This window comes from Passer domesticus, chromosome 6, assembly GCF_036417665.1.
Source record: "Passer domesticus isolate bPasDom1 chromosome 6, bPasDom1.hap1, whole genome shotgun sequence".
Classification (NCBI taxonomy): domain Eukaryota; kingdom Metazoa; phylum Chordata; class Aves; order Passeriformes; family Passeridae; genus Passer; species Passer domesticus.
Genome location: NC_087479.1, coordinates 24,652,913 through 24,680,816, shown reverse-complemented (window position 1 = coordinate 24,680,816; position 27,904 = coordinate 24,652,913). Strand labels below are relative to the sequence as shown.

Below are 27,904 nucleotides of genomic sequence, written 5' to 3'. Positions count from 1 at the left end.
AAAAACAGTTAATCTAACTTTTGAATACTGATATATGTCTATTGTCCTGTACAGATGTATACTACTAACAAACACAACCAACCTTTCATGAATTCTACATTTTGTTTCAGGGTCTGTAACAGAAATTATTTTTTGGTCTAGGGACACTTAAAAATTGCTTAATTTTTAATTAAGCAATTAATTAAAAATTGCTTAATTAAAAATGAATGTCTGATAATGAATGTCTAAAACTTACACTTGGGGTATAAAAAAATCACAAATGATCAATAAAGTGGCAGGAGAAATGCAATGCCTTCCATCATCTCCAGGGTCTGCCCTACATGGACCCCTTAGAAACCACAAAGCAGTGTCTCATAATGTAATGAGTACTTTTTTTAGGAGAAGTACATTTACCATGTATACAGAGACAGAATGAGGCAGTGCAGGGAGCCCTGGTACTGCAGCTCGAGTCTGCTACCATTTGAGCTAAAGCAGAACTACATTAGCTGGCACTAACAGCAGTCCATTTATCCTGGCTGCAGGCAAGCTGTCCTAAGGCAGCAGCACAGCACACACACAGCCACAATCACTTTTCCAGCAAAATGAGTACAGAAAGGAGCAAAGGAGAAAAATACAACCTTGTGTTAAGTTTAATGTATATCCCTGTCTAATTAATTCATTTTTCAAAGTTATTTAAGCCTCTGGGAATGCAGCTTTCCTATGAGACATTATATTCAAGTGGCACTATATCACAGCAAGTCAAGCACATAGAATCATCTTAGAGATGACAAATAATAAAGTAGTATTTTAGATTTTCAGCTTACCCACACTGTATTTGTTTGTGATGATGTGGTAAAAAAAATGCTTTGGATCTCATTTTTAACCATTTTACTGGACATCTGGTGTTTGCTTCTTAAAGTTTCACTATTACCAGGGTCACTGTAATTCTATAGCACATCTGGGCCAAATTCCCTGGCAGTTTTTAGTGAATTCTGTGGCAGTGGAAACATCTGTTGCTGCATACAGTTCCACACACAGAGGATTGTGAGGAGCTGCAAAATTTTCTTGGACGTTTTGCATTTTGGTGTCCAGGAAATTACCCACTGGTAATGGATGATCTTTTAGTTGGCTGTTTTTTTTTTTTTTTAAATCTTCTGTGGGATATGTCCAAATCAAGTAAAACCACATAGATTCTAATCACTAACATTTTATTTTCATCAGTTATTAAAGAAAACAGTGGTGCCTCAGTCTTCATGTTTTCAGAAGTACACACAGCCTTTGGAAATATTTTCTTGGAAGTGGGTGAACTGATGCAATGTGAACTGGCCTAGTCACCAAAAATGTTGAGAACTGCAAACAAAGAGTAGGCCTGTAGAGTTGAAGAGAAGTTTAACAAAACTTTGTCTTGCAACAAAGGACCAGACACAGTATAGCATTAATTCTTATATTTTAAGGTAAAAATAAGAGATTAAAAAAGTGGAGCAGTATCATATATTTGCCATTTGTGCACAATCAGCTTTCATGTTAAAAGTCTTTTAACATTTAGTTATAGTATAATCTAAGTTTCAGTTATTCTTTTAAAAAAGATAGACTAAAAATATTACTTCTTACAGTGAAAGGCCTGTGAGAATGAATGTTCTGGAAGAAGTAGTTTCTTACTCCTCAGATCCTGAAGTACTTGTGCCAACTGGTTAGGATAAAATCACTATGTTACAATTGCCTGGACTGGATCCAAAACTTTGCTTGCAAAACAACGAAAACCTCAACCAACCAACCAAAAAAGAAAACCCTAACACCAGGTTTCTTTCCAGTAGTGTAACACATCACTGATTAAATCACCAGAGGAGTAAACTCTATTTGTTCTGTTACTTGTTGAGTGATTGAGCAGTTTGTGTTGTATGTGCTTGGACTGGCAAAGTAAAATATCATCTACATCTCTATATTCCTAATCTGAATTAAATGCTAAATTCTTATGAATTATAGTAAAGAGGAAGGAAGGAAGGAAGGAAGGAAGGAAGGAAGGAAGGAAGGAAGGAAGGAAGGAAGGAAGGAAGGAAGGAAGGAAGGAAGGAAGGAAGGAAGGAAGGAAGGAAGGAAGGAAGGAAGGAAGGAAGGAAGGAAGGAAGGAAGGAAGGAAGGAAGGAAGGAAGGAAGGAAGGAAGGAAGGAAGGAAGGAAGGAAGGAAGGAAGGAAGGAAGGAAGGAAGGAAGGAAGGAAGGAAGGAAGGAAGGAAGGAAGGAAGGAGTGGGGACAGATGCAGGACAAGAGAAGAAGAAGCTAAAATGTTATACCTCTGATGGGTATGTAAGAAGCCTTTTTGGCTTGAAGTTCTTTTCAGGGTGACTGAAGGTATGCTCAATAGGGATAAAACCCCCTTTCACTTTGCTGTATTTGTTCTCATACAGATTAAACACAACACTGGTCTTGAAGACAGGGAATACGAGCAATAGTCTAGGTGGAATGCAGAGAAGAGCCAGAAAGAGCCAGAGACAATGCCTGGAACAGGAAACCTCTGATATACCCTACCAGACCGAGGCAGAAATTCCTTCCTTCCCCCCAAACTGTAAATAGGTAAGACTCTGAGCCTCCAACAATAAACCAATCCCCCCCTCCCCAAATGGATTTTCTTTTTATGTCAAAAGACTAATCCATGCTATCACATCTTCATCTGTATCCAATCATGCTTAAAAGGAAGGAAAAAATCCCTCTCTATCATGCTTCTAGTCAATTGTGCATTAAGAAAAAATAATCCCTCTTGATCCCTGACAGTGACTTGCTGAAGCTCTGAAGCATGATGTAAGTACAGTCATTACTGTAGTGCAAACGTCCAAGTGTTATGGTGGGTTCAGGGCAGTGCAAGATTTCCTGTTCTCAAAGCTTCATACACGACAGGGGATGAGCTATGAGACTAGACTGCAAACTCAGGAGGGACCCCTTAGGATATATCATTTACTCATACAAGTTTTCACCAAGAAACTACATTAAATAATATTTGTAAGGACTTAAGTAATGGCCCTCCAGCAGAAGTCCTCCAGATGATCGCTGCAGTGTTATTCTGTCTTCAGAGAAAGCTGTGTTTGAAGGCTGCACTTGCTTAACATCAGATTCCAGGTACTGACCGTGGTGAGCAAAGATGAGAATCCATGAGCTTCTAGATGCCAGAAAATCTTTTCTATAGGTGAAAAATATAGCTATCCATAGCAACCAAGTAACTTTTCTATATTCTCCTTTACAACTAGAAAAACTTAGCCCCTCAGTTTTTATGACATAAGATTTATCTTCCTGCCAGTACAGTTTTGTGGACCTCACAGACTTCTTCATATTTCCTCAATATTTTCTTTAACATGTTGATTTAATTCAGTACTTTGTCAGTTGTGTTACCAAAGTTTTATAGAGAGGCAAATTTCTGTACTTCCTTACTATGCCTTTGTTGGGTAAACTTTAGGATTGAGTAATCTTTTTTGCCATGGTACAGTTCTATGTGTTCATATTATGTACCTATCTTTAACAATTAACTTTTTCACCTAAGAGAATGTTGTCTACATTGTTGATATCGTAAGTATAATCTAAATATTGATATCCCCTCGATTTACTTTGTATTTGGCCATATGAAAATGCCTTTATTTGCACAGTGACCATGAAATTAAGTGTAATTGTAAAACAATAATCTGTTCTCACTTACTGCCCCACCAGCTTTTGTGTCTATTGAAACAATTAACAACTTCATTAAGTGTTTGCAGGGAATAAAATACAATACTGATTCTAAAGGGATAGGCCTGGGATGAATTATACATTTAATTCTAGAGATTATGATGGCTTTGAAGCATTCCCAAACCAAGCTTGAGAAAAACAGAGACTTCAACTGATAATATTTCAGTATGCATATTTAAAATGTGTGAAAGTATTAGCTTCACTTCAGGAATATTCTGAATTCTTTCATCTGCCTGTCAGACAAAAAATTCACCCTACTGCCAGAAAGGTCACCTGCAAAGATAACTGGGCCATGATTCCAGAAACCCAGTTGAGCTCATCTGAAGCTCCATTTGGTATACTGGTTTGCTGAGTGAGGCAGACTTTTTCAAGAAATTTTTAATATAATGAATATCGAATATTATAGCACTAAAATCATAGAAGGTGAAACCATTTTATCTGATTTGTGTTATCTAAGTAAATTATTTTCTAGGTGTTGTAAATGAATAATGCTAACAGTGATGGGAGAATGTTTGTACTTTTAAAGGACAATTATGATGTATTGCGTATCTCAAGAGATTATATGATAACTCAAGAGATTATATGATAACAGTGAGACATTTTGGTATCCAGGGAGTATCTCCAAACCGTGGGCACTACCCCCACCAGCCCTCCAACCAGCTGCCCTTGCCATTTCTGTTCTTTGCTCTGTCTTCCCAGGTGGCAGCTACAGCAACTGAAATTTGCCAGATTTATCTCCAGTTTTGGCTATTCTTGAATTCTGGTTTCACACACATTTGAGACAAACCAGCACTGCTGTGAAAGAAGAAATAATCCTATTTCCCCATTTTCCTTTCCCAGTTGCTCTGTCCTGCCTCCATAACAGCCTGTCCATTCTGCTGGCAAAAGGTCTGCATGTGGCATGATGACATAGCCACGGTGAACCTTTCTGGATTACCAACACATTTCTTTTTAAGTGGCCAGGTTAATATTAACCCAGTCATTTCCCCAACATCCAAGACTCCTGACCAGAAGCAGAAGGGCATGTGCTGGCACAAAGAAGAGTGTGGCACAAAAGGAGGAATGCATGACTGGGCACACAGCATACACCACTTCTTCTTGTGGCTGAGCTGGCTTAAAGCATCCCTGAACCATGGCTTTGGTTAGACAGAAATCAGGATGCAGTCTGTTATGTTTTCCTCTTTAACCTGAGTTCAGATGTATGGTTCACATCTTGCTGTGTATTATACTCCAGCTGTGCTACAATAATGGCACCTCTACCCTCTCATCAGGCAGTAATTTTGAATTAAAATGCCTCTTCTAGGGATGGCTTCTAAAGTACAACACATACCACCTCGTGAATGCGGTAACCGATATGCCGACATTCCAGAGTGCTAAATAGGTGAGGATGTTGGCTTTCAGGAACAATCCCTTGCCAGATAATACTTCATTATCTGACAGACCATCTGGTTTCCAGTCCATCAATGCTATATTACTACAGTCAGCTCGCTATGCTTGATTATTGCCCAACATTTGTATTACTTTGTAAATAATAGAACTCAAAAAAAGAAAAAGAATCTTCCACAGACTGAGCAAGACAAATCACCACTTGCTTATGTACTTGTCATTGTCATTTTTGGATAATGGCCAAACAGTGGATTTTTGTCCATGTGACTTGTGCATTCAGAGTACAGCATACCCCATTGTTATCAGGAGAAAGATCACCAACTTTTAATTGCACAATATATATAAACACAGCTGGCCTCGTGACTCATTCTGTAATGCAATATGTTACTCCCTAAAATTCTGTTTCAGGTGTGACCTCAGGACTCCTTCTATTCCAGTTGTTGAAGTCTCTGAGGTATACAGTGATATACTCATAGACTACCAGGAATATTTAAATAATATTTTTTTCTTGGATTTTAGGAGGAATGTGAATGAAAAGCTATATCTATCGTATATCCTTTTGGTGTCTATTCCAAGCACAGACTTAAGAATGAATAATCAGAAGAATGTGCAGTTTATAATTCCATAAGCAATGATAGCTGATCTCTTCACAATAAAATAGGCATTTCTTCAGCGGGGGAAATATGACCATGGCAACATAATGACATTAGAGAACAAGTTTAGGAAGAACAATATTAGCTGCATTTATTAAAACTGTATATATTTACTTATGAATAAAAATAGTGCTTTAGTGTAGTTAATAATATAATAAAAGTTTTATAAATGGTGTAATGGCGTTTAAGTGAAGCTGGTTCTTAGTCCTTATTTTTTACCAACTCTCAGAATTTCACTTTTGTGCATAACTCCTCTTTCCACAGGGATCAGCAAGCTCTTTATTTTCTTTCAATAGTCTTAGGGTAAAATTCCAGTTATCCCACTGTAACTGATATTGTCATCAATGCCAATACACATTCTTAGTACTAATACCTGTTTCAAAATCTAGATGCCTAATGAAACTCTATGGCCAAATAAATAAAACTCAGAACAAAATATTTTTGGAAAAAAATTGTGATTAAGTTCCAGTGAAAAATGCATAAATAAACAATGAGAGAAATGTTTAATGTTTTTTGTATTTTTTCCCCATAAATGGAATACTTTTACAGTGAGAACTCTAGCCACTCATGATCACACTCTTACTGGACATGTCTGAAGTGCTTTTTCCAATAATGAAACCCAAATATATGTATAAGCAATTTAAGGTATTTAGACCAGGCTTCCTCCTAGCGAGGTTGCTGGCAGAGAGAAGTGAGGACTAAGTTTCATTCAGGGTGCTGCATAACCCCAGGCACCTGATGTGTTGCTGGGTGAGAAACAGGTTGATGAAACTCCAGAAGCTCAATTCCCACGAGCAGGGGAGAACTGGGTTTCATGAGCAGAGATGGTTCTGCAAAGAATACACTTGCCAGCACGGGGTACCCCAGACAGTGTGCAGAGCAGCCACTTGACTGCAGCTACAGAAGCTTTAACATCCACCTCTTATTGCCTTTAAAATGGTGGTTAAACCATACTCCAGCAAGTGGGACCTACTGATCTGGACTCCTCCTCCTCTGTGTTCGGAAGGAGTAAGAATCTTCAGCTCCTGGTCAAGCCTTTTAAGCCATTGTATAAAGGAGAATATATTTCAGAGGCTGTTATTTCTAAAAAACAAGGTAGCAGATGCAACCTTACTTTATGAGGAGCCCAACCATATGGGTGTGTTTTAGGCATGATCTGGAAATGCTTAGAATTTGATTGATGGAGCCTACCAGCTGTCTCCACCTGACAACTGCATGACCTTTCTTACAGTAAGAGCTTTAGGCTTAGGTGATGATATCATTATCTGGACATGGCTTTTTTTTTTGGTCTCCTCAGTATCAAATCCAAGTTGTCTGGTATGGTCCAAAAAGAGCAGTTTAATTTGTTTTAATCCTGTTTTACTCAACTGAAAGAATAATCACAATTTAGAAAATCAGTACTTTATAGTTTGTTCATGGAACAACCCATCAGATTTTAGAGCACTAGAACTATTGGTATGGATGTTCTGGTTTAAGTGAAATGCATTTGTGCAGGACTGGTTTTATAATCAGCTTTATTCATAAGCAATTCATCTCATGACTTTATAGTAGCTATTCTTTCAGTTTCCCAGTCATGGTGCCTTGCCCACGCTCTAAGTTGCAACACATTGCCCTTTGTCCCTGGGTCTGTCCTGGCAGGACTTTCTGGAGATCTGTGGACACACATGGTGGTGCTCTGACCACATCTTCCTCCCTGCAGCACTCTGGCCAGCTTTATTATTTAAGTGTCCTCTGGGTAGGATGATGATCTCTCTAGGCTGCTAATCAAGCTTTGTGGCTGGCTCTAAGGACAAAGCAGATTTTGTCCCACACTTTTAAGGGTTATATAAAGTTCTGCTAAACACAAATAGGTACTTAGTTTAGGTTCTTTTCTGATGAAATACTGTCAAGCAAATGTATGAAGTCAGTAGCAAACCCTGAGGGCTAACAGAATTCTTAGTTCAGCTGTTTTTCAGTGATGGGCAAGCAGTGTCATTTGGATGTTTCTGTTATAGTTACACATATATAAGCACTTTTTAATTAACGTCTTCCTGTGAGAGAATTTCTATTCACAGGTGTTTATAAAGTGGTCTCATATGAATCACAGAAGCAGAAGCTTTGGTCATGCATCAGTTAAGGTAGGAAATGTAGACATCCAAGGCTAGCAGGAATGCTATCAGGCATCCTCACATTTCACCATTGCTATCTGGAACATTTTCTATGAGAATGAAAACTCTATCTAGATTTCAAAAATGAAAAGAACTGCAATTAAAAAAAATTAAGAAAAATAGAATAATAGATAGTGATTAACCCATATATTATAGGTATTTTCTACAGTCTTCTCTGAATTCAAATTTTATACAATTTCCATGTAGACTTGTAGAAATGCCAGTTAGACATCTGTTGCCACAATCCACGTATATGATTTACATGACAGAATTACAAGTGTCTAAATTCTGCTTCTCTTTCTGAACATCTTAAAACTTAGGGCAACGGTAAAATTAAGAAGTGTGTAATTTAATATATTGTTTTAAACACAGGCTTAGGTAATATGTCAAAAAAACCTTAGAGAGGTAGTGCAGAAGAACTTGGTAAACAATCTGTAAATTTTCAGGTCACTAATGAATGTGCAAAAGGTGAAATGTTTATATAGAGCCTACGGCACTGTAGACTATATATAATGATCACCCAGCAGGACAGAAGCAAATTTACATGCTCTGCTCAGGAAGGCAATGTGAGCGTCATTTTGAACTAAGTAACTTACCTGGCACAAAAGGAATCAAAGAAGGTTCTGAGGAGCAGACAAGCAGCAGCAGATTATACTGCTCAAAAATCCTGGATTTTTTTGTTTGTTTTTTTAAGTGGAGTGTTTGAGCATTTGTATAGTCTAAGCAATAAGAACCAGGATCTGCACAATTTAGTTTGCATTCAAATTCGCTCTCTTGAAATTGAAAACCAAATACTATTGTGTACATACAGCAACAGGAATATATTTATGTCATCTTTCGGTACAGAATTCTTTCCTTCTCATTTTGCTCTTCTTACTTCCACAGTTCCCCAGACCCCTTCTCTATCAAATACCTACTAAGAATGCATTTCATTTAGGAAGTCTCTTCAGCATTAATGCACCAAGCTATACAATTTTTCGTGTATTTCTACTACTGACCTTTCTCTTCCTACAGTTTTTTTTGTAAATGTGTACTCGTTTTCCTTTTTATATCTGATTTAAGTCATCTCACTGGAAGCACAAAGGAGGGCACTAACATTTACAAAGCAATGGGAAAGAATAACTCTTTATGTAATACTGCCACTAGCTAGAGTATGAAAATGAGGTCTGTATAGCAATTGCAGGTTGAACTTGAGGCAGTCAATTTTAAGGTAAAAATAAGCATAAACATTTAAGCATTTAACATACTGCTATATACCTTATAGTAAAATGATAGTTCCTCTCCCAGGAGCAGGATATTTATTAGGCCATTTGAAATCGGAGTTGCTATAACAAACATTCCAGCCAGTAACTAAAAAGTTATGCAGAACTTTCATGGATGTGAGTAGAAGTAATATTTTAGCAGCCCCTACACAGTTTAAACTGTTATCGACACAAGGCTGGTAACAAACAAAACGTAATGATTGTATGGCTTACACCTCAAAACTGTGTCTTGTTTTTCATATGTATACTTATATTCCTATACCTTGGCATATAAAAAGAAAAATCATCATCTTTATGTCAGCAGAAATTATTTTAATGAATTAGAAATTGTTTGGGTACTATCTGAACTTCCCTAAACATTTGCAGAAAGCACAAAAAACAATTCAGACTTTGGCTACAGACGGATTCTATTGTCCTTGATAGTTTTTAAACTCCATCTTCATTCATAGAAGCTTCCAGAATAATGCCAACAAGCAAAGAAAGCTATAAATCAGAGCACAAGCTTCAAAATATGGTATAGGAATTACTGAGATCCTGAAAAAATAATCTTTAAGAAATACTGTGTGAATTTTTGAATCCTTCAATCTCATTTCTGATTAGCTCATGAGTGATCTGTCAAGTTCGGAGGTCAATTCTTATGCCTCCGCATTTAATCTTAACATTTGCACAGAAAATCAGCATTAATCACAGGTAAAGTAAGAGTTCCCATAAAACTACTGTTTAGATGTAAACTTGCATATAGTAAGGAAGAAGGAACTGCACCTTAATGGCAACCCTGGGTTGTGTTCCTTAAAAGAGAAAGAAAATTCAAGGCCTGATATAAAGGCTTTAGCCAACAGAATAGTTTCCACTGACTTCAGAAGGATGTGAATCAAGCCCCTAAAGTACCAACTCACTTAGTACTGACTGCTAAATTTATAGCACTTATTTTCTTTGAGCATAACAGCATCCATTCATCACAGTGCAGTAACAAAGCTGTAACCTGATCTATGACAAATATTACAAGCCTAATGGCTGATGTCCATTACTGACGGGACCTGCTCACCATTTAGAAAAGATTGGCACTGAAGGATTACTGAGCAAACGTAGCACCTGAAAAAACTTGCATGCAGGAGTCTGTCATCAGGTGTGTGATCGAGGGCATTATCTGAGAACGCTGGCTCTTATCTTCGGTTGGAAACTGCTGGAATTGCCAACAATTCTCAACAAAGAGCTTCCGTCATGGAAGGCTGATACACCGAGCCAGTCTGGTGGTGGTTTACCTTCCCAAGGCTTCATTCCTTTTTATGGATCACCTGAGACCAAGCAGCACACCAGTCTTTAATAGCTTAAATAGCAGGACAACCTAGCAAACTGATGACAATCAAGGGAAAACCAATCCTTTCGGTAGAAAGACAAAATTCCAAGCATTCCCTCAGAGTAACTTAGAAAGACCTACTTTAAAAACTGCATTTTCCCAAACAGGATGCTGAGAAAACTTTCTTGCCACTGATTCCTAGCATTTTGCAACTTTCCCTATATTAAACTGCTCACTAGCCAAGTTTTCACCTTTTAAACCAATACAATTATTTTCAGGAAGATATTGACATTCACCCTTTTTCTTTATGCAACACTTGATAAAATTAAAATGAAATTTTGAAGAAAGTAAAAAAAAAATTGCTATTTGTACAAAAATACACTTATTTTTCTTGTTGTTATATTACAGCTTTGAAAGTTATTAATTACTTGCAACTATTAGCATGAGTGGTCAGAGATATTTTATTTTTCCCATTTAATTTCCCATATTTAATTTGCACAGGAGTTTTAAAAATGTAACTGAAAGTTTTGGTTTGCCCTTTTACATACTTCTTAAAGAAAACCTAAGTTAATTTGATGCTTAAGTTAAATTACCTATTTATTAAGGAAGTATGAAAAAAATGAGATTAAATACTTTAATATGCTGTGACCCAATAGGTACAAGAAAATCCAAATATAATGCAAGTACACAATTTTGCCTTTTCAAATATGGAGACATATAGGTGAGAATATTTTAAAACAAAAACTGATATGCTAACTAGCTAGTAATTCACTTTTATCCACAAAAATTAGGCCAGATTTAGTCATCTAAATCGCAGTAGCAATCAAAAGAATAAATACTATTGATATTGGTAAATCAGTAAGAAGATAGATTATATTTCCAATAAATGTGGTGCAGAAAAACAGATCTTAAAATATCTAAGACATTTTTGATTAAGTATTTTTTACAGAAAAATAGTTGAATTAAGACATAAATAAAATATATAATTTGTTGCAAGAAAGGTTTTACTGATTAAAGAAGGTACATTTATCAAAATTAATTTCTTAAGTCAGGATATAAAGTTAGTTTGTGTGGGATTAAAATTATGAAAAAATGAGTTTAATTAATAAATGCTTTAACGGTAAGTGATCTGAGCCCCTGTATAGATTAGAAGGCAGCAGGATTGTAGAAGCATTTATCCCAGCCACAGAGTTTAACTCTACAGAGAACAGTGAAGAGATGTATTTGGTTTGGCCACCTAATTCTTACACTTCAAAGGTGCTTATTTACTATGGAAAAATTCCATTTTTCAGAATGAAATATACCCTAAAAAACTCATTGTGTTTTTTGAGACACCCAGTGTATGATTGTCAGCTACAAAACAGCGTGTATGCAAGCTCAGGCAGAGCTAAAATACACAAAAATAGACAAACACTGAAGGCAAGCTATATATATTAAAAAAAAAGCATCAGAATTGATCTTATATTCATAAGCAGAGCCAATGCTTCAGTCAGAATTACTGCCTCATATGCTGCTTGAAAACTTCAGAAATGGACTGGGAAGTGCCTGCTGGCTCCCAGTGCAAGCAGCTCCAGGCTGGATAGACAGGACGCAATGGTACAGTTTATCTGAGCTCGTATGCATGCATTCCTGCAAGGAGATGCAGCGTGTTAGACACACACTACACTTGATGTAGACAGTTTTGGAATTAAATAAAACTATTTTTATTGCATTAAAGCTAGTATTGATATTTATAGGGTAAAAAACCACAGCATGCTGTAAGTTGCATAAGCAAAGAACACGAAAACTAAAAAAAACCCCAATCTCATATGTATTTAGAATTTTATTTTCTTTGAAGAGGCCAATAACCTAATAAGAAAAATAAACTATTTTTCACAGTTCAGTTCTCTGAGTCATATGGAATGCAATGTGCTCTGAACTATGAGTTAGCATTATACAGAAACCCACTTTTCTAAAATATTTTCATAGTCCATGTTAATTCCATTTTATCTTGATTTATTTAAGATGCATTCCATGGAAAAATCTATGTAAGTGTCAAATATTCCTAGCTATTTACATTGCCTTTTTATTTTGATTTGGCACACTGTTTTGGAGGAATATTTTCTCCTCCATGGTCCAACATAGATATTCTCAGCATCTGGATTACTAAATTTCTTTCAGAATGTGAAGTATGATATACAGGAAGACTTCAGTTTGGGTGAAGAACATTGCAAAGAGAAGAGAGGCTGGCAGTGGTGTCAGGGATGGATGATCAGCTTACCCAGCAGTTACTGCTGCCATGGCAGCTGTATGGCTCAACAAAAAGACTGCCTTCCTAACAAAGATGTATTTTAGATGTTTATCATATAATGCTATTTAACTTCCAACTTTAAAAAAGAAAACAATGTATTAGGAAAAAAAATTGAAGAGACCTTCACTTTTAATAATACAAAATTGTTACCAAACTATTGTAAGTAATATACAGTTAATCTACCCTGAAAATAAGAAAACTATGATTAGTGAAAAAATTCTACTTAATCTAATAGTTTGTCATAGTCTTACTACAGCTTTGTAGTAAAATGTACCACATCTTACTACATCAATTTACAGTTAAAATAATGAGCAAATGTATATAAAGAGCTCTGTTATTTCTGAAGTGAAAACGTTTTATCACTGAATAAAGTACTTGATTTGGCGTGGAATATTCATCTACATTTTTACAGATGTAAAAATTTTAGTTGTTCAAATCAATCTAGGTCACATACAAATAAAAAAATTGTGGACTAGTAATTAAAAAGGATTGGTAAAAAAAAGACAAAGCTGTGTTTTCAGACATAACCAGTAAAAAAATGAATTTAAATGAGATAAAGACACGCAGATTAGACAGAGATATAATAGTGCCACTATAAATAAGTATGACATATAGTCTAAGAAATATGCTAAATGTACATTGTTTGGTTACTTAGGTCAGGACAAAAAAAAATGAATGAGAACTTTTTTTCTCACCCACTTCAAACTACAGCTTAGAAACTTTTATTTGAAAAACAAAGCTTTTGACCTAAAACACTGTTGCTCATTTTCACAAGCATGCTTTCTACAACTAAAATAAAAATGCTTTACTTTGCATTTTATGTTGTCTGCCAGGTATTTCCTGTGAACATCCCATCTAAAATCTCTTGGTTCTAGTAACTAAAGTCTGTAAAGCAAATCCTGGCAAAAGTGTAGTTCTAAGCTTCACAAGCAGCCATTTTAAACAGAAAGCTGGTTTTGTTGTGTTGACAATCACATTTTAAACTGATTCCTTCCAGATGAAAAGATGCTATTTCAAACAATGTAATAAAAGTGTGAAGTCAGCTGTTCTAAGGACATAAAAATGATTTATCTGTTCTCTGGTCACTGCTCTTTTTTCCTTGATACAGTGGAATTTTTATTTTAAAGAAGAGGTTATCAAATAATAGCTAACAGAAGCCCAAATTACAGAGAGGTAAATAATCACTTGGCTTTTAAAGAAACACATCGCATACCTGCAAATAATTTTGCACCTCACGATGCCTCCTCTACCGTGCTTATGAAATGTTAAATGCAATGGCTAGATTTACATAACTGATAAATAGCTAATTCTTGGAGCTGACTACTGACAATCATCATATTTCAGAGATTTTTTCCTTTGGTAAGAAATACATTTCAGATAGATTTCAGATTTTTTTAACTGCCTGTAACTGGGCGTTACAGCCTTGTCCCAGCTCAGATTTGAGAGACAGCCCCCCCCATCTCTCCATCACAGTTTGAATCAGTTTCTCATGTTTTAAATACAGGTTTCAGTTCTGGAGACTTAACAGCACTAAAGATAAGTAATTTCAGAACAAGCAAGATTTTCAGGGACAGATCCCCAAAAAGCAGCATGATCCAAAAGTACGGCTTAAACTTAATTTGCCATTTAACAGCAATACCTGAAATCTTTGTTCAGGGGACATGCAGCCCCGGCCTGTGACTAAACTCTGACTTGGTACCTGGCCTGAAATGTTCTCAGTAGCTGAAGTTTTCGTACAGCCCTAGGGGAGCCAAGGAAGCTGTGGAGAAGGACAGCATGTATGGCACAGCCTGTACCAGCTCTTCCCAGTTTTCTAACTCTAGGTGGCTCTCAGCTCAGCAGCTCCGAGGCACGGCGCTTTCAGGGCTCAGAGGCAGCACCGTGTCCCTGCCTGGAGTGAGGAGGACAGTGCCAGGCAGAAATGCCTCCTCAGGGTGCCAGGAGCAAGCCCCTGCTTGGAGCACTTGGGAATGTCATAGCAATTCACCCCTGTGAAACACGGCGGTCTTTCACACTGAGCCAGTTACTGAAGCAGGAGAAATTCACGGCCACTTTCCTGGGCTACCAAATCTGGCAGACAAATTTTTCACTTTCAGAGAACTTAAACACATTCAGTGAATTTGATGATAAAGAAAAGTACGGTGTTTTCCACACACTAGACCTAATAGACGGTTTATTATAAGCACAATTATCACACCGACCTATTTAAACATGATGTTTGAAACCATCAGGAACCTAATGTGGCAAAATGACAAATATCCTTGAATGTTAAAATAAGAAGGATTAAACAATTTAGTTCCATTGACCTTCCGAGTAGATAGATTAAAAGGGATTGCAAGCAATTCTTGTACGTATCTTTTTACTTCTTTAATATAAGCATCTTATGATGCAGTCATCTGATTCCAGGGAGCTACTGCTATAAATACTAATAATAACATGTTATATGTTATAATTATACTATTAGAAAACAGAATATTTGTGTTATAGTTATTTATGTTATAGTATTAGAAAACAGAAACACGTGAGAAATAATATCTTTAAGTTAAAACTATATGATTCTCAAAATACATGGAAAAAATACAACTTGAACCTTTAAAAAATGAAGATCCTACACCCAATGTGAGTGTGCCACCAGTGGCCTTAGCAAATGAAAACAACTAATGCCAGTTAATGTCTGGCCTGTTTACTTCTAAGATGCTTTTAAGATTTACATGATTTTATTATGTTTTGTTCCTATGGGAAATAAATAAACATGTGTTTCATCTTTAAAGCACATGATTCTCAGAAGTGATTCTCTTTAAAAGAGTGTTCTTGTTTACTGCGTTGCCATATATACCAGATTAAATTTTGCAAGTAAAATGTGTGTCCGTCAGTAATAAAAATGTGGTTAGTCAAATGCTGCCCTTAGTTACACCACCATAACTTCACTGTATTTCAGACAGCTACACACATAAAGTTTTTCACATTCCAAAGCCATTTTTTTTTATGTTTTCAAGTGTTAACATATGAAGATGGGGGTAGGGAACCTCCAGTCAGGAGCAGAGAATTCTTGCCTGAATGGGATGATGAAAACCTCATGACAGTAACATCAGTAAACACTGCTGACTCTGGAGACAGTCCGGGCTGTGGAACAGGGAGCTCGCCTTGCACTCAGGATATCCAGCTTCAGGCCTGAACCTGCCACTGCAGCCATGTCTGCCCTCAGTCAACTACTTCATAAAATGAGCTCCTGATTAAGTCTTCAGAAAACTACTGAATTATTGACACTGAACCTGTATCAAATAATGCATTTTTGTGTCCAGCACCTGCATTCCTCCGAGCTTTGATATTAAGGTACTACCAGAGGCCAAATAGGCAACATGGTATCAGGCTGCTCTGTGAGAACCACCCGTGTGCATGCTCCAGCCCAGGTCTACTTGACTCTGCTTGACTCACTTTACAAATCAATATCCCCCTCTGTACATTTGAGATAATGGTACTTCCTTCTTTGTGAAGGCTAAAAGAACAAGTATCATCTTTATTTTGTGACTCACTAGTGTTGCAAAAGCATCCAGCCACTTAGAATTGTTGGCACTGGATTAAGAACTGGTTATATACAAAAGAAAGCCTAATGCACATCACCTTCATATAAGATACACAAAAGATGTCTCCTTTGTGGCCATATTTGATCTAAAACCTTTTGAGCATCATATAAATCAATATATTAAAGTAAATTATCATGGAAATTCTGTCAGTCAAATTTTATGCATTCCTTTAATCTTGGAACCAGTCTTGATGATTACTTAATTAAAGGCTATACCATCATTTAAATTTTATGGCTCAGCACCCATTCAGAGTAAGAATAAATGTGATGGTTTTAAGACACAAGCCCTGATAAAATAGAGACAAGGAAATGAAACTGAAAACAGTAAGACCAGCTATTGCACATAGGTCCATCTAAACGAAGGGGTAAAGTGAGAGTAATTGGCAGAAGAGCAGTTTTAGGGAAAGAAGATCCATCACTGTGCATATATATGTCGTGGACTATGAAGAAGCAACTCTTATTAATTAGCCAGAATAAATTTTGAAATTCTTTGATTGTGGGGCACCTAGTCTATGCTAAGGTATTGTTTTTATATTCACTGCAGATATGTGAGACCAGCTTCCCACAGGGCCATGTAGATCCTTGCTTCCAAACTGCACAGGCATGAGGGCACTTGCTGCAGAGCGTTGTGTTCAAAAATAAATGTACTGATTAAACAGTTGATACATTTAATGATGTACTATGAGAATTTGCTATGCCTGTACCTAAATTTACAAATATACAAATGTTAGATTTTCTAAAACGGAGCCTTTCTTCTTTAAAGATGTGCAAAGCAAGAACAAGGGTTTAAAGATTCAGCCCTAAGACATTAATTTTGTTCATGAAAGCCAGCAGATTTAACACAGCTTCTCAGTTTAAGCCACTATATTGTCCTTTATAATTTCAATTAGCGCTCTCAATTCAACAATTTTTTATAAAACTTAATTCAGACTTTACATTTTGGATTACATTATTTCACACAGGAATGTAGTAATTATTTCTGATACTCTAAACTATGGGTTTTTAGTGAAGTCTGCAATAAACACAATAGTATGGCAAGAAGATGCCAGCGTGGAATAATGTGATCCACAGAATAATTCTACAACGTGACAGATGAAAAGAAGAAAAATTAGCAATATACTATGAACTATGTGGATGCATCAGGAAACATACAGATAGACATTTTGGTAGTGTTGTTCTTTATCTAGTATTGAGTATCTTCAGGTTCACTTTAGCAAGGCTGGTAAAAGTATTATGAGTTTGTAAGTGTGAGACAGGCCAGTAGGACTAGAACAGAGATGGATCTATATATAGATTTTTTTCTCTTGAAGTACAAATGCTAGCAGACTTTCCTCAGTGCTCAGATGGAAATTACTGTTCCTGAAGTGGAGGCAGAAAAGGTACCAGTACTTCAGTTTGCAAGATCACAGTTTCTAAAACTGTCAGTGTAGGTGAGTCTCTACTAAGAAATAAGATTCTTGAATGTAGCAAGCAGTCATGAGTCCAAGTTCACTTCTACTTCTCCTGGTCTGAAGTGCTAACAAGAAAATAAGGAGTGGGGCAGATAGCTCTGGGTGGGGGGGAAATAACATCTTAATCTACAACTTCTGCTTTCCTCAGAGCACTGAAAGCAGAGCCTTAATTCTGCTCTCTCAATACCACAAGAATTTATGCCTCTAGTAAATTGAAATTAATCTCTCCTCCATAAATGCACGCTGAGAAAATGGGTTTTTGGCTGAGTGACCATGTCATGCCTACCTGGCTGGACATTTCATTGAAGGCTTCAGGTGAAGGATAGTATTTGCATGCTGTGCAACCCTTACTTGGGAGCAGTGATGATGTTGGTGAGTGCCAGAGACTGGTGCTTGCCTGCATGACTGCCAGCTCTGCCAGCCTCCTTCCCTGACCTGCTGGCATTTAGCAGCAGCAGAATGTCTTCTGAAGCCAGGTGGGAGAGCCAGGCTCAAGAGCACTTCTCCAACACTTGTTACCATGGCATAGAAGGCAAGACAAAGGAGAGTGCTAGCAAATTCCTTAATTGATGCATCATCGCTGATATCACATAAAACAGGAGCCCTCCAGCTTCTGCATGTTTGCTGATGACTCTGCACTCATCCAGCTCCTGCTTAGTCTTGGCTGTTCTCCCACATACTCCACCCACAGCTGACAAGTTTTGTGCAGCTTTATAACCCCATTAATGTATGAGTCAGGGTGCTTCTTATTAAAAAAGAAGGTGTGTGTGGTCATACAGACAATTATAGGTACAAGAGAGGTAAGGTGGTGCTGAGAACAAGACAGGAATAATTATAAAGTTATTGGACTGTGTAAATGTGGAGGTAATTGCTCCATCCCAAAGCAAATTAAACATAAATAATCAAATAACTCAGCAGAAGTAATGAAGTCTCAAATTAATGACAATTGTGTTTTGCACTTTCCCAGGACCATCTAGCTCTAAGAAAGACCAACAAGTACTTTAAACTGTAACTTATTGAAGCATTGAATTAAAAAAACTGGAATCCAGGACACTAGTACCCTTCCTATTTCAGGCAAGTTAACAAATGAATGAGAAAGTAACAGGTTTCTTGATAGAGTGTCCCAAAACCCCCCAACTATAACACAGAACATTTACTGTTAAAATTATGAGCCCATGAAAATCCAAGTTTATAAGAACAAAGTTGTTTACAGACTTCAAATAAAAGCATCCATCATTTTAATGCTGCAACTTCAGATTAAGACAATGCAGATGGGCATAATTTTCCATTCTTAATATGAGACACAACACCATGTGTCTTTAATATAGATACAACATATACATTCAGCTAGAACATTGGTTTATTCTTACATTTCAAATTCCAACTTAAGTCACTATCCTAAAAAAAGCAAGTGAGTACAAATGCAGTAAAGATCATGATGATATAAAGATCAGTCATTTAACACAATCTAACATGTTATTTGTAGGATCTACAGAGAATGAAAAGTTTTCTCTATTAATGCTTTGAGTTAATCCTGTATCCAAACATTTTCCCCAATAAGCATCAGATTATTTTTATGTTGGCTATAAAGCTGTCACTCCTCAATAAACAGACATGCTCCTGGTGGGTTTACCTCACTGTCAAAGATCTGTCAATTCATGCATCATCTCATAAGTGAAACCAGAGAACCTTTACTGCACAGCTCCTAGCAAAGCTGAGCAGAGGTTGCTCTGAGAGGATTCCCACCACTGCAGCTCCTGTGCAACTGGTAGTGACTGGGTGCTCCCCAAACAAGTTCACAAAATCCCTGAAGAAAATAGTTCTGCCTCCCTTTAAAAGAAAGTTATGTGACCTTCAATGCTCTGCTCAACTGAGCCTTCGTTTAGTGAGTCTCAATTAAATTTTATGTTTTGTGACTCCCATTTTCCTGTAAGACAAGAAAAGAGTTCAAGGGATGGATCCTTCTTTGAAGAATTTAATTCCCCATGAAGAAAATGTATTTCCAATTAAAGAGATACTCAAAGTTTGGGGGAAGGGAGTTTTTGTAGAACTTCCTGTTGGTTTTTTGTTTGTTTTTGTTTTTTTGGGTTTTGTTTTGCTTTTGTTTGGTTGATTTTTTGTTTGTTTGTTTTGTTTTGTTTTGTGTTCAAAGATTTCTAGTGTTTTGTAAAGATGAAGGAGTTTTCTGATTCTTTGAAATGGACTTTGTTCTGTTAGTGATTAAACAATTATTCCCTCTGTCCTTTTCATTGTAATGAGGACAAAATCAGAGGGATAGTTAAAGAATTTTGGCAGTTATTTGTGATGGAGCTTTCTATGAAATCACCAGATTGCTCCAGTAATACTGTAGTAACAAAGTACTGGTTGATTTTCACTAAGAGCCACTGCAGCAAATGAATCATTTGCATATGTGTTCACAAAAATAAATAATTCCTAAGCTGACTCTGCATACTTAACCCCAACCTAACAAGGTCAAAAAATTAAGACACAGTGAAGCGTCTCACCTGAACTGGGCTTTGACATTCTGGCTTACCTTAGGTGCTACTACTGAAAAATGTAAGTACAAATCAACATAAGCAATATTCCCAAATGTAAACATTTTCAGGGACAGGTCATTAGTAATACTTTCCTATTGTGTTTCTTTATTTAGTTAGGGTTTTTTTTAGTCAATTTAATGTAAAATCAGAGATACCAAAAGGGAATTCAGAGCACTGGAGAAAGATGCCTAAACGCTTTTTCATTTAGTTTAGTTCTTTTCACTTTAGTTTATGTCTACAGTCTTTATAGATTTAGATATTTAGATATTTTCAGAAAATGCCTCACACCATCAGGGGTGTATCATATTGCTAATATGAAATAAGCATAATGATTTTCTTGTACCCTCCTCACAGACTTACACACCTGAGTCTGAACTCCTCATAAACTGATTTTGTTTGCTTGGTATCTAAATGTGAAGCCCTTTCTTAGGTGTCTCTTCTGCATATTTTTGTGGCCACACAAGGAATGTGTTATCAGGATTAAAGGTTTCCACAAACTAAAATAATTCACATTCCACCCTCACTTCCTTCACAGTTGTCGTAATCACCATGCTCCAGAAAACCAGACAACTTGTGCAGACAAGAATGAAAGACTCATGGAGTCATACAGGTTTTTCAGGATTAACTGATTTATTTTTCTTATTTTCATCTGAAATTTAACCTTATAATTCATCTGAGATTTTTTAATCTAATTTTATTCCCTAATGTTTCTTACTGATGTCTGTTTAATGTGACCTTCTGCCTCTGTCTAATTTCCTGGAGAAAAAGAGGTACTCATGACATTTGCTTTTTGACTACTTGTATTGAGTATTGACTGCTTTTGAAAGATGCAAGTAAAACTCTGTATTACCTCTGACCCATCAGAAATTTGGTGCAATCCTCTGATAAACTGTGATTTAAATATATAATATTTTCTTGTAATCATCTTCTTTTTTTCTGCTCACAGATTCATGACTTGTTACAAACATTAAAAATATTCTGGCCTATTTCCAGTATCGGGCCACAAGAGTTCCATAGGAAAAAAACAATGAATAATCAATTACCTTGGAAGGTGTCTCTTGATTTTTACTCTTTCTCCAGATAGGAAAAATACTAGTGAATTAGGATGAGATAAACACTGTTTTCATACTCACTGACTTAAATATTGAAACTAGTTTTCTATTTAAAAATACTTCTTCATTATTGTGAATATTAATACCTCAATAGTTTTCATTTGAGAAGCAATACAACTTAGTATAAACTCAGCCTAGAAACCTCAGAAGCCACAGATTATCATTTGTGTTGAATCTTTTTAGCTTTTAAGCTTTTTAATGTCTTTTGTAGGGAAAAAGACAACATTAATCTCTCAACAAAAAGGAATTTGCAACTAATAAGGGCAGCTGCAACAACTTCCTCTTTCAACACCTCAATGAAATTTCTTTGTATGTCCCTTCTCATTGCAAACCATCTGGTTCTATATGGATGTACTTAGGTAGTTCAGCTTAGCTAAATCTCACTGCAAGAAACAAAACTGGTCTAGTTATTAATTTTCACTGCTCATGTCACCTCTGTTTTTCCAGTGCAGCTTGTGGATGCAAGAAGTCAATGTCTCACTGCACCTATGCTGCCTCCATACCCAGCATCTGTGCCACTATATACAGCAGCAGTTCCATTTTGATGAATATTTAGGTTGGACTCATGATCCAGAGGTCTTTTCCAACCAAATTGTTGCTGTGATATATGGATTAAAAAAAATTGGGTTGCTATGGTATTAAAAAAGTTTATGGAAATCCTGCCAGCAACTCAAAGCTAGGTTTTACTAATTAGAGTTACCTTGATTAAAGGCTAGCTTCCAAAGAGCTCCTGTGGATAACAGGCTTAACTTTAAGCATATGATTGATCCCATTACATTCACTGGCTTTAACTGGACTGCTCATAAAATTAAGCCTATATTTAAATGCCTTTTTGGATCAGAACCCAACTCCCTTAGAAGAGCACAGGCTTAGTGGTACCTTATGATGCCAGTATGATTCAAGAAACTGACGAACATACTTGTTTTTTCCATATTCTGTCAAACTGAAAAGCTCTGGAATTTTGCTTACACAGGTCCTGGAAATATTGTCTCCTACAGGTAACTGGGAATGCCATTTCATCAGAGCTTGTAAACAAGTGATACGCTCAGCCTGAGCTAGTTACTAAACCAGGATAAGAGATGAGTGAAGACACAGCAATACACTGATGCAGCCACCCTGCCCCAGTGCTGAAGCAGGGTTTGCACCACTGTCTCAATGCAGCTGTGCATTCTCTGACATATTATAATAACCAAAAATGGCATTGTGAGTCTAATTTAGACTAATCAAGACTTTTCAAATTGTGCTCGTTATGTAAGACTGTGTTTGCCAAATTCTTGCAATTGCAAAAAGAAGAGTGGAATATAAAGAGGATCTAATGTCTGGAAAATGGGTGATTAAGAAAGGTTGCATAAAATTGACAATTTAAAAAACATATACTCTTACCCTTCTCGTTGGAAAATAGTCCTAAAACAGTCCCCCAGGCTCTTGTAACTGGTTGGATCAGTTTTCCCTCTTTGAATTTGGAACCTAAAAAAAATACAATTTACATCACAGCATGAGAAGTCAGGGATTTTAAGTCACTTTTAACTTTCCAATTATTATATAAAAGGAGTTTTAAAGGGTTTTTTTATGTCTCTGATTCATTATTATATACTGTTCCTGATATACTTATTAACACTGTTTTCATAGAAGCTGTTAAACCAAGGAAAAATAGAGCTTTAGTAGTAACTTTTTTTGTAGTTTATGGAACTCACAGTATAGCTATCACCTTTGACATTTACACCTCTTTCTAGTTGTTTGAAAAATAAGCTGTTAACCCTGTGCCTGATCCAAAGCCCACTGAAACTAATGTGAGTGTTTGAGTCTTTTGAAAATGTGGAATGTAATCCTATCGTGTGTTGCTCATTTTTATATCTGACACAATTACAACAAAAATCAAGCAGAGACATGATCAAATATTAGAGCACCATTCATTTTTCATAATTCAATAATAAGATGAACAATAAAAGCAAGCAATGAATTATTCTAATTGAAACCTTATTTTCCCTATTCAAATTCTGACAACAATAAAAATTTCAACATGAAGCTTGTGGCCTTGAAAGGAAAATCAAGCTTATGATTTAAGATTGTAAACTACTTATTGTTATGATTTATGGATAGTAACAGTGAGTTTAACAAACTCTATTATTTTACTAAGTATCTCAGTTAGCGGATCCTATTTCTTTCAGTTTCAAAACTGCAGCTGGCACATTCAAGTAAATAGAATGGAGATATTTAGATTAATTTTTAGCAACATAACTTCTATTTAAACTGCTGATTACCAAATAGCACTAAAAAATAAAAATACTATTGCTGTTGGCAATTCCAGTCTAAAACAGCCCTACATCAGGCAACCACTATAGTGGTTTTATTCCTGGTTACAATAATAATCCTTGTTTCAAGGAATAATTCATATTACAGTCAAGTACACTACTTGCCACAGGTACACTGCTGTTCTGAGAAACACCAATTGTTACTTATTCTGATACTTATTCTGATCACAATATTGGATCTCATATGAGATAATGAATCAAGGCATTTTTAACTCAAGGTTAAATAGCAATTTTCTCCTCTCTCACAGAATTCAGTGGCATTTTGCATTGTGGCAAAAGGCATTCATTGTTTTGAACACCAGTATTTCTGTGCTAACACAGCTAAAATTGTCTTCAATTTGAGGAAAAAAATTTGAGTGATGCAATTCTTTGGGCAATTATGAAGGCAAGCCCACACCTTTTTAAAAACAGTTAGAAGGAAACACTGAGTCCCTCCATAGTCCTAATAAAAGTAGTTCAGGCACATCTGGGATCTCTATCTGGGGTAACCTCTTTTATTAGCACAAGAACTTGCTGCCAAGTTGGCAGAAAGAAGAATGCTATTCAATAGGTTTACACTCAAATAAGAGCTGGTGCATAACATTTTGTCTGAAAAGATCCCTTGGGAAGGCTAATAGTTGAAAAAAATGCCTCAATGCCATCAGCATAGTCCAACAGCAATACCAGCTACAGAAGCTTTTACATTGTGGCAGTCAAGCAATCCAAATTATAACAGAACCTAGTTTCTGTGCACATTTTAATATATTTAAGACTTCATTGTTTATTCCCCTCAACTCAAAATTAAAAATGTATTTCTTTTTCATAAAGAAAACTTGCAAAAACTCGCCTTATACTTTCTCAAAGTATTTAAAAACAACGTTTTCTTAACCCGAACTATTTTGCTCGAGTTTCAGGAATTGGCCTCCTTGTAAACTCAAAAAAGTATCACTGTTTCTAAAACATCCTTTGAATAATGCACTTTGTTCTCTTTCACCCTGCAAATGCTCAGCAATGTCCTACTTGCATGTGTGTAAGGCTCCCCACTAAATCATGCATGCAAAACTTTTTGTTGCACTGGGGCTTTAATTCCAGAGTCACAGTGGATCTCAACAATATAGTGAACATATTTATATAATTCTATTTAACAGCTTACACATTGGCAACTTCTCAACCAAATTTAAATGATTCAATAAAAATACGTCTTTTATAGCAATAATGTAAGCAATGGCATAAGAAATGCAATAATCCTGTAGATAATTTATACTTTATCAGATGAAAGATAACTTCTTGCTAAAGAAGTTAAATCAAAGAAGCCTTACATTTATTTCACATATTTGTTTTAATATAGATAAGACTTTAGTGTTAAACGAGTCCATTTGTTACACTGAGTCACACAAATAACATATTCCTTCCTTTAGGGTTTTTGGATCCATTCCTTCCCTAGTAAATCTATTTTACAGCTTTAACAGCAATTCTAAAATACATGCCAATTATGTGCTTCAACCTAAATCTGCGAATTGGGTTCTTTGATTCAAAATTGCTTGCCTCAATAAAATCATGTGTAACTTTTTAATGAACTAACTAATTGATGACCAGCACTTGTTATAAGAAGCTCAGGGAAGAGCTGAAAAAAAAAAGTTTGTTTGTTTTCCCGGAGACAGCAGCGGCAGCCTCTATTAGTAGTCTTAATAACACAGAAGAGCTAAAGCATTCCCTTAAAGAAAACCCCAACCTGGCCTGTTTTTAATGATTGTTTAGAGGAATGAACACAACTGCGGGATACGTAATGGCTTTCTCTGCTTCAAATCCGTTCCTTTCTAAAAGCACTATAAAACCACTGAATTTCATGCATTTTTGAAAGTTGGATGGCTGCCTTGTATCCTTTTAGCTTTTGCTAGACCAAAAAAGATAAATTCCCCTCTAAATACCATTGGAGCACTAACTTCTGATCTAATAATTTTGAAGTGTGATGGCAGGCAGCCCTCGGTGACATGCTGAACCGCCATATGTGCAGGAATGCTTTCCCAGGGCTGGGATGGACGACCTCCTACTCACTACCAGCATCCAACAAGTGTCAGAAGTCACTGGACACTCCAACACATTGTGTGTTTACTGCAAGTTTTATCTCTTTAAAAATGAGCATCAGGCTAACTTTCCTCTGCTGTCATTTTCCTGCTTCTTGGCTTTCTGGGCAGAACGCTGAGGTGCCCAGCACTCCCACCCCCACAACGCTCACCGAGCTGGGGGAGGCACTTTGCACCCTGGGTTGCCTCTTCATACCTGGGACCAGCCAAGGCATTTACTGCCTGCCCCCTTGGCTCCTTGCAGTTCCCACATCCATCTCCCATGCCACGAGGGACATCACATTTTCTTTTTCTGGCTTGTAGCAGCAGTCCAAAGGGCTTGGTCTTCCATGTCCCCTTTGAATGAACAGTACCTCTGCAGTAGCCACACTAGATACCAAAGTGCCCTGATAATGTTTAAGAAAAGAACATTAGTGTCCTTCCCTGTTCACTGCAGAAGACACATGTTTGGGATCTCTATAAAAAGTGGGAACCATGTAAAACTATTTGAGGTTTTGGAGTCTGTTCAAAAGGCATTGAAAACTGATGATTTAAAATATTTTAGCTTGCCCACACTAATCAACACTGAAACTTCTACTTGTGAAAAGAATAAACCTAAATTATTGTTATTTTACTAGCATGAGAGAGAAGATTTTTTAATGGTTATAACAGTCCTTCATCAATAAGTCTCAATGGGCTTTGCCTGAAATTCCATAATGTAGAAGATGCTTGAGTTTTTTTCAGCAGTTCTCTGAACCACTTATCATTTAACAAGTGATCTGTTATGTGGAGCAATGACTTTACACAAACACATGCATCTGTTTCCAATGCCTTACTCACAGTCCTTTAATAGCCAGCATTTCATTCTGAGTTCAATAAACTCCTCAGTCCAGTTCATGCTTTTCTGATCCTATTCCTATTGCAAAAGTCCTCTAGGTAATCTTTTCTAATAGAATCAATATCTATAGAAGAACAAACGGATGCCTGTGCTTTATGAAAAAGATTCTCTCACATCCCTTTCTAATTTGCTAAATTTTTTGTTCATGTTTGCTGAATATCTCATCAAAGTTTTCTTGTGCACATCTGCTACTACATTATCCAGATATTTAGTGTTTAAAGCCTGTTTGCCACAAAATTACCTAAAAATTCTCCCTGTTTTATTTACTGATCTGGGCTGGAGAAAGTTTTCTAATTCATATTGACATTGTTTTAGCCATCTTAAAATCTAAAAGGAAGAAATCAGTATTTTCATATCTAGATTGAAGCACACAGTGAGCATTTAAGTTCAAGTTATGTAGGACAACCCCAATGTCATATGGAGCAGTCTAGACTTGTCAGATTCTTGCCACTGGATTCTCAAAGACCCTCATGCATAAATTCCAGAATTTCTTGCTGTTTTTAAGCAGCACTGCTGACTAGTTTCTCAACCACAGAGTTCAGAGGGAAAGAAAAACACTGACTCAGAGAAGCAAGCTTTATACCAGGCTGCAGTGCTTGCCAAGGAGTGGCAGCCTTAGCTGTATTTTCCTTCTCTGCACATCTCAGTAGGATTTTATCATATGTTCTACTTGGTTTTGAATACAGCTCCTAACATTTCCTTTCATGGCTGGGGTTTGTGCAGTACCAGAGCAAATAAACTTGGGAACTGACCTGTATAGGTGCTATAAAGAAGACAATAAAGTGGCATAACAACAAAACAAATTAAAATATCTGTACAACTTTAAATTTAAAAGAACTTTTAAATAAATGTGTAGTTTTGGGAAAACTGGAAACATTACAGCTTTTTTGCACTTTCAGTAATTCCCATGATTCCAGACACTCCTAACTGTATTTACCACACCCTTATATGTTGATAAAAGAATGTATAGTCTGAAGTTTTATATAAATATACATTATTTAACAGTTAACATACTTACAATAAAATAAAATAACTGCATTATATTTTAAAAAGATTTTGATTTGTTAAGTTAAACATTTATTCAGGTGTTACTATGAGTGATATTGACTGATGCTTAAATTTCATGCAAAACTTTGGACTGGAAAACAGACCTCAATAATATAATTTATTTCACTTTTTGGCTCAAGTTCTTTGAGTTTCTTATGTTACTTACAGAATAATAACTAAGTTGAGAGTATAATTCT

The 27,904-nt window shown here is 36.4% G+C and overlaps 1 protein-coding gene and 1 long non-coding RNA gene across 7 annotated transcripts in view; one reads left to right on the top strand and one right to left on the bottom strand.

Annotated features, from left to right (window-relative positions):
• SLC25A21 (solute carrier family 25 member 21) overlaps positions 1-27,904 on the bottom strand; it is a 237,453-nt gene that overhangs the window by 36,246 nt on the left and 173,303 nt on the right. For 3 of the 6 annotated variants that reach the window (XM_064423927.1, XM_064423922.1, XM_064423921.1), the window contains exon 3: positions 22,792-22,875. The exons of 2 other annotated variants lie outside the window; for them this stretch is intronic. In XM_064423927.1, the coding sequence (XP_064279997.1) occupies positions 22,792-22,875 (84 nt within the window). Of the gene's footprint in view, positions 1-22,791; positions 22,876-25,979; positions 26,170-27,904 lie in introns of all 6 variants that reach the window. One more of the 6 variants, XM_064423926.1, reaches the window with a different exon arrangement.
• LOC135302105 (uncharacterized) lies at positions 2,162-5,812 on the top strand. The gene is made up of 3 exons (XR_010363800.1): positions 2,162-2,279; positions 2,385-2,550; positions 4,531-5,812. It is a non-coding gene; the product is annotated as an uncharacterized LOC135302105 (long non-coding RNA).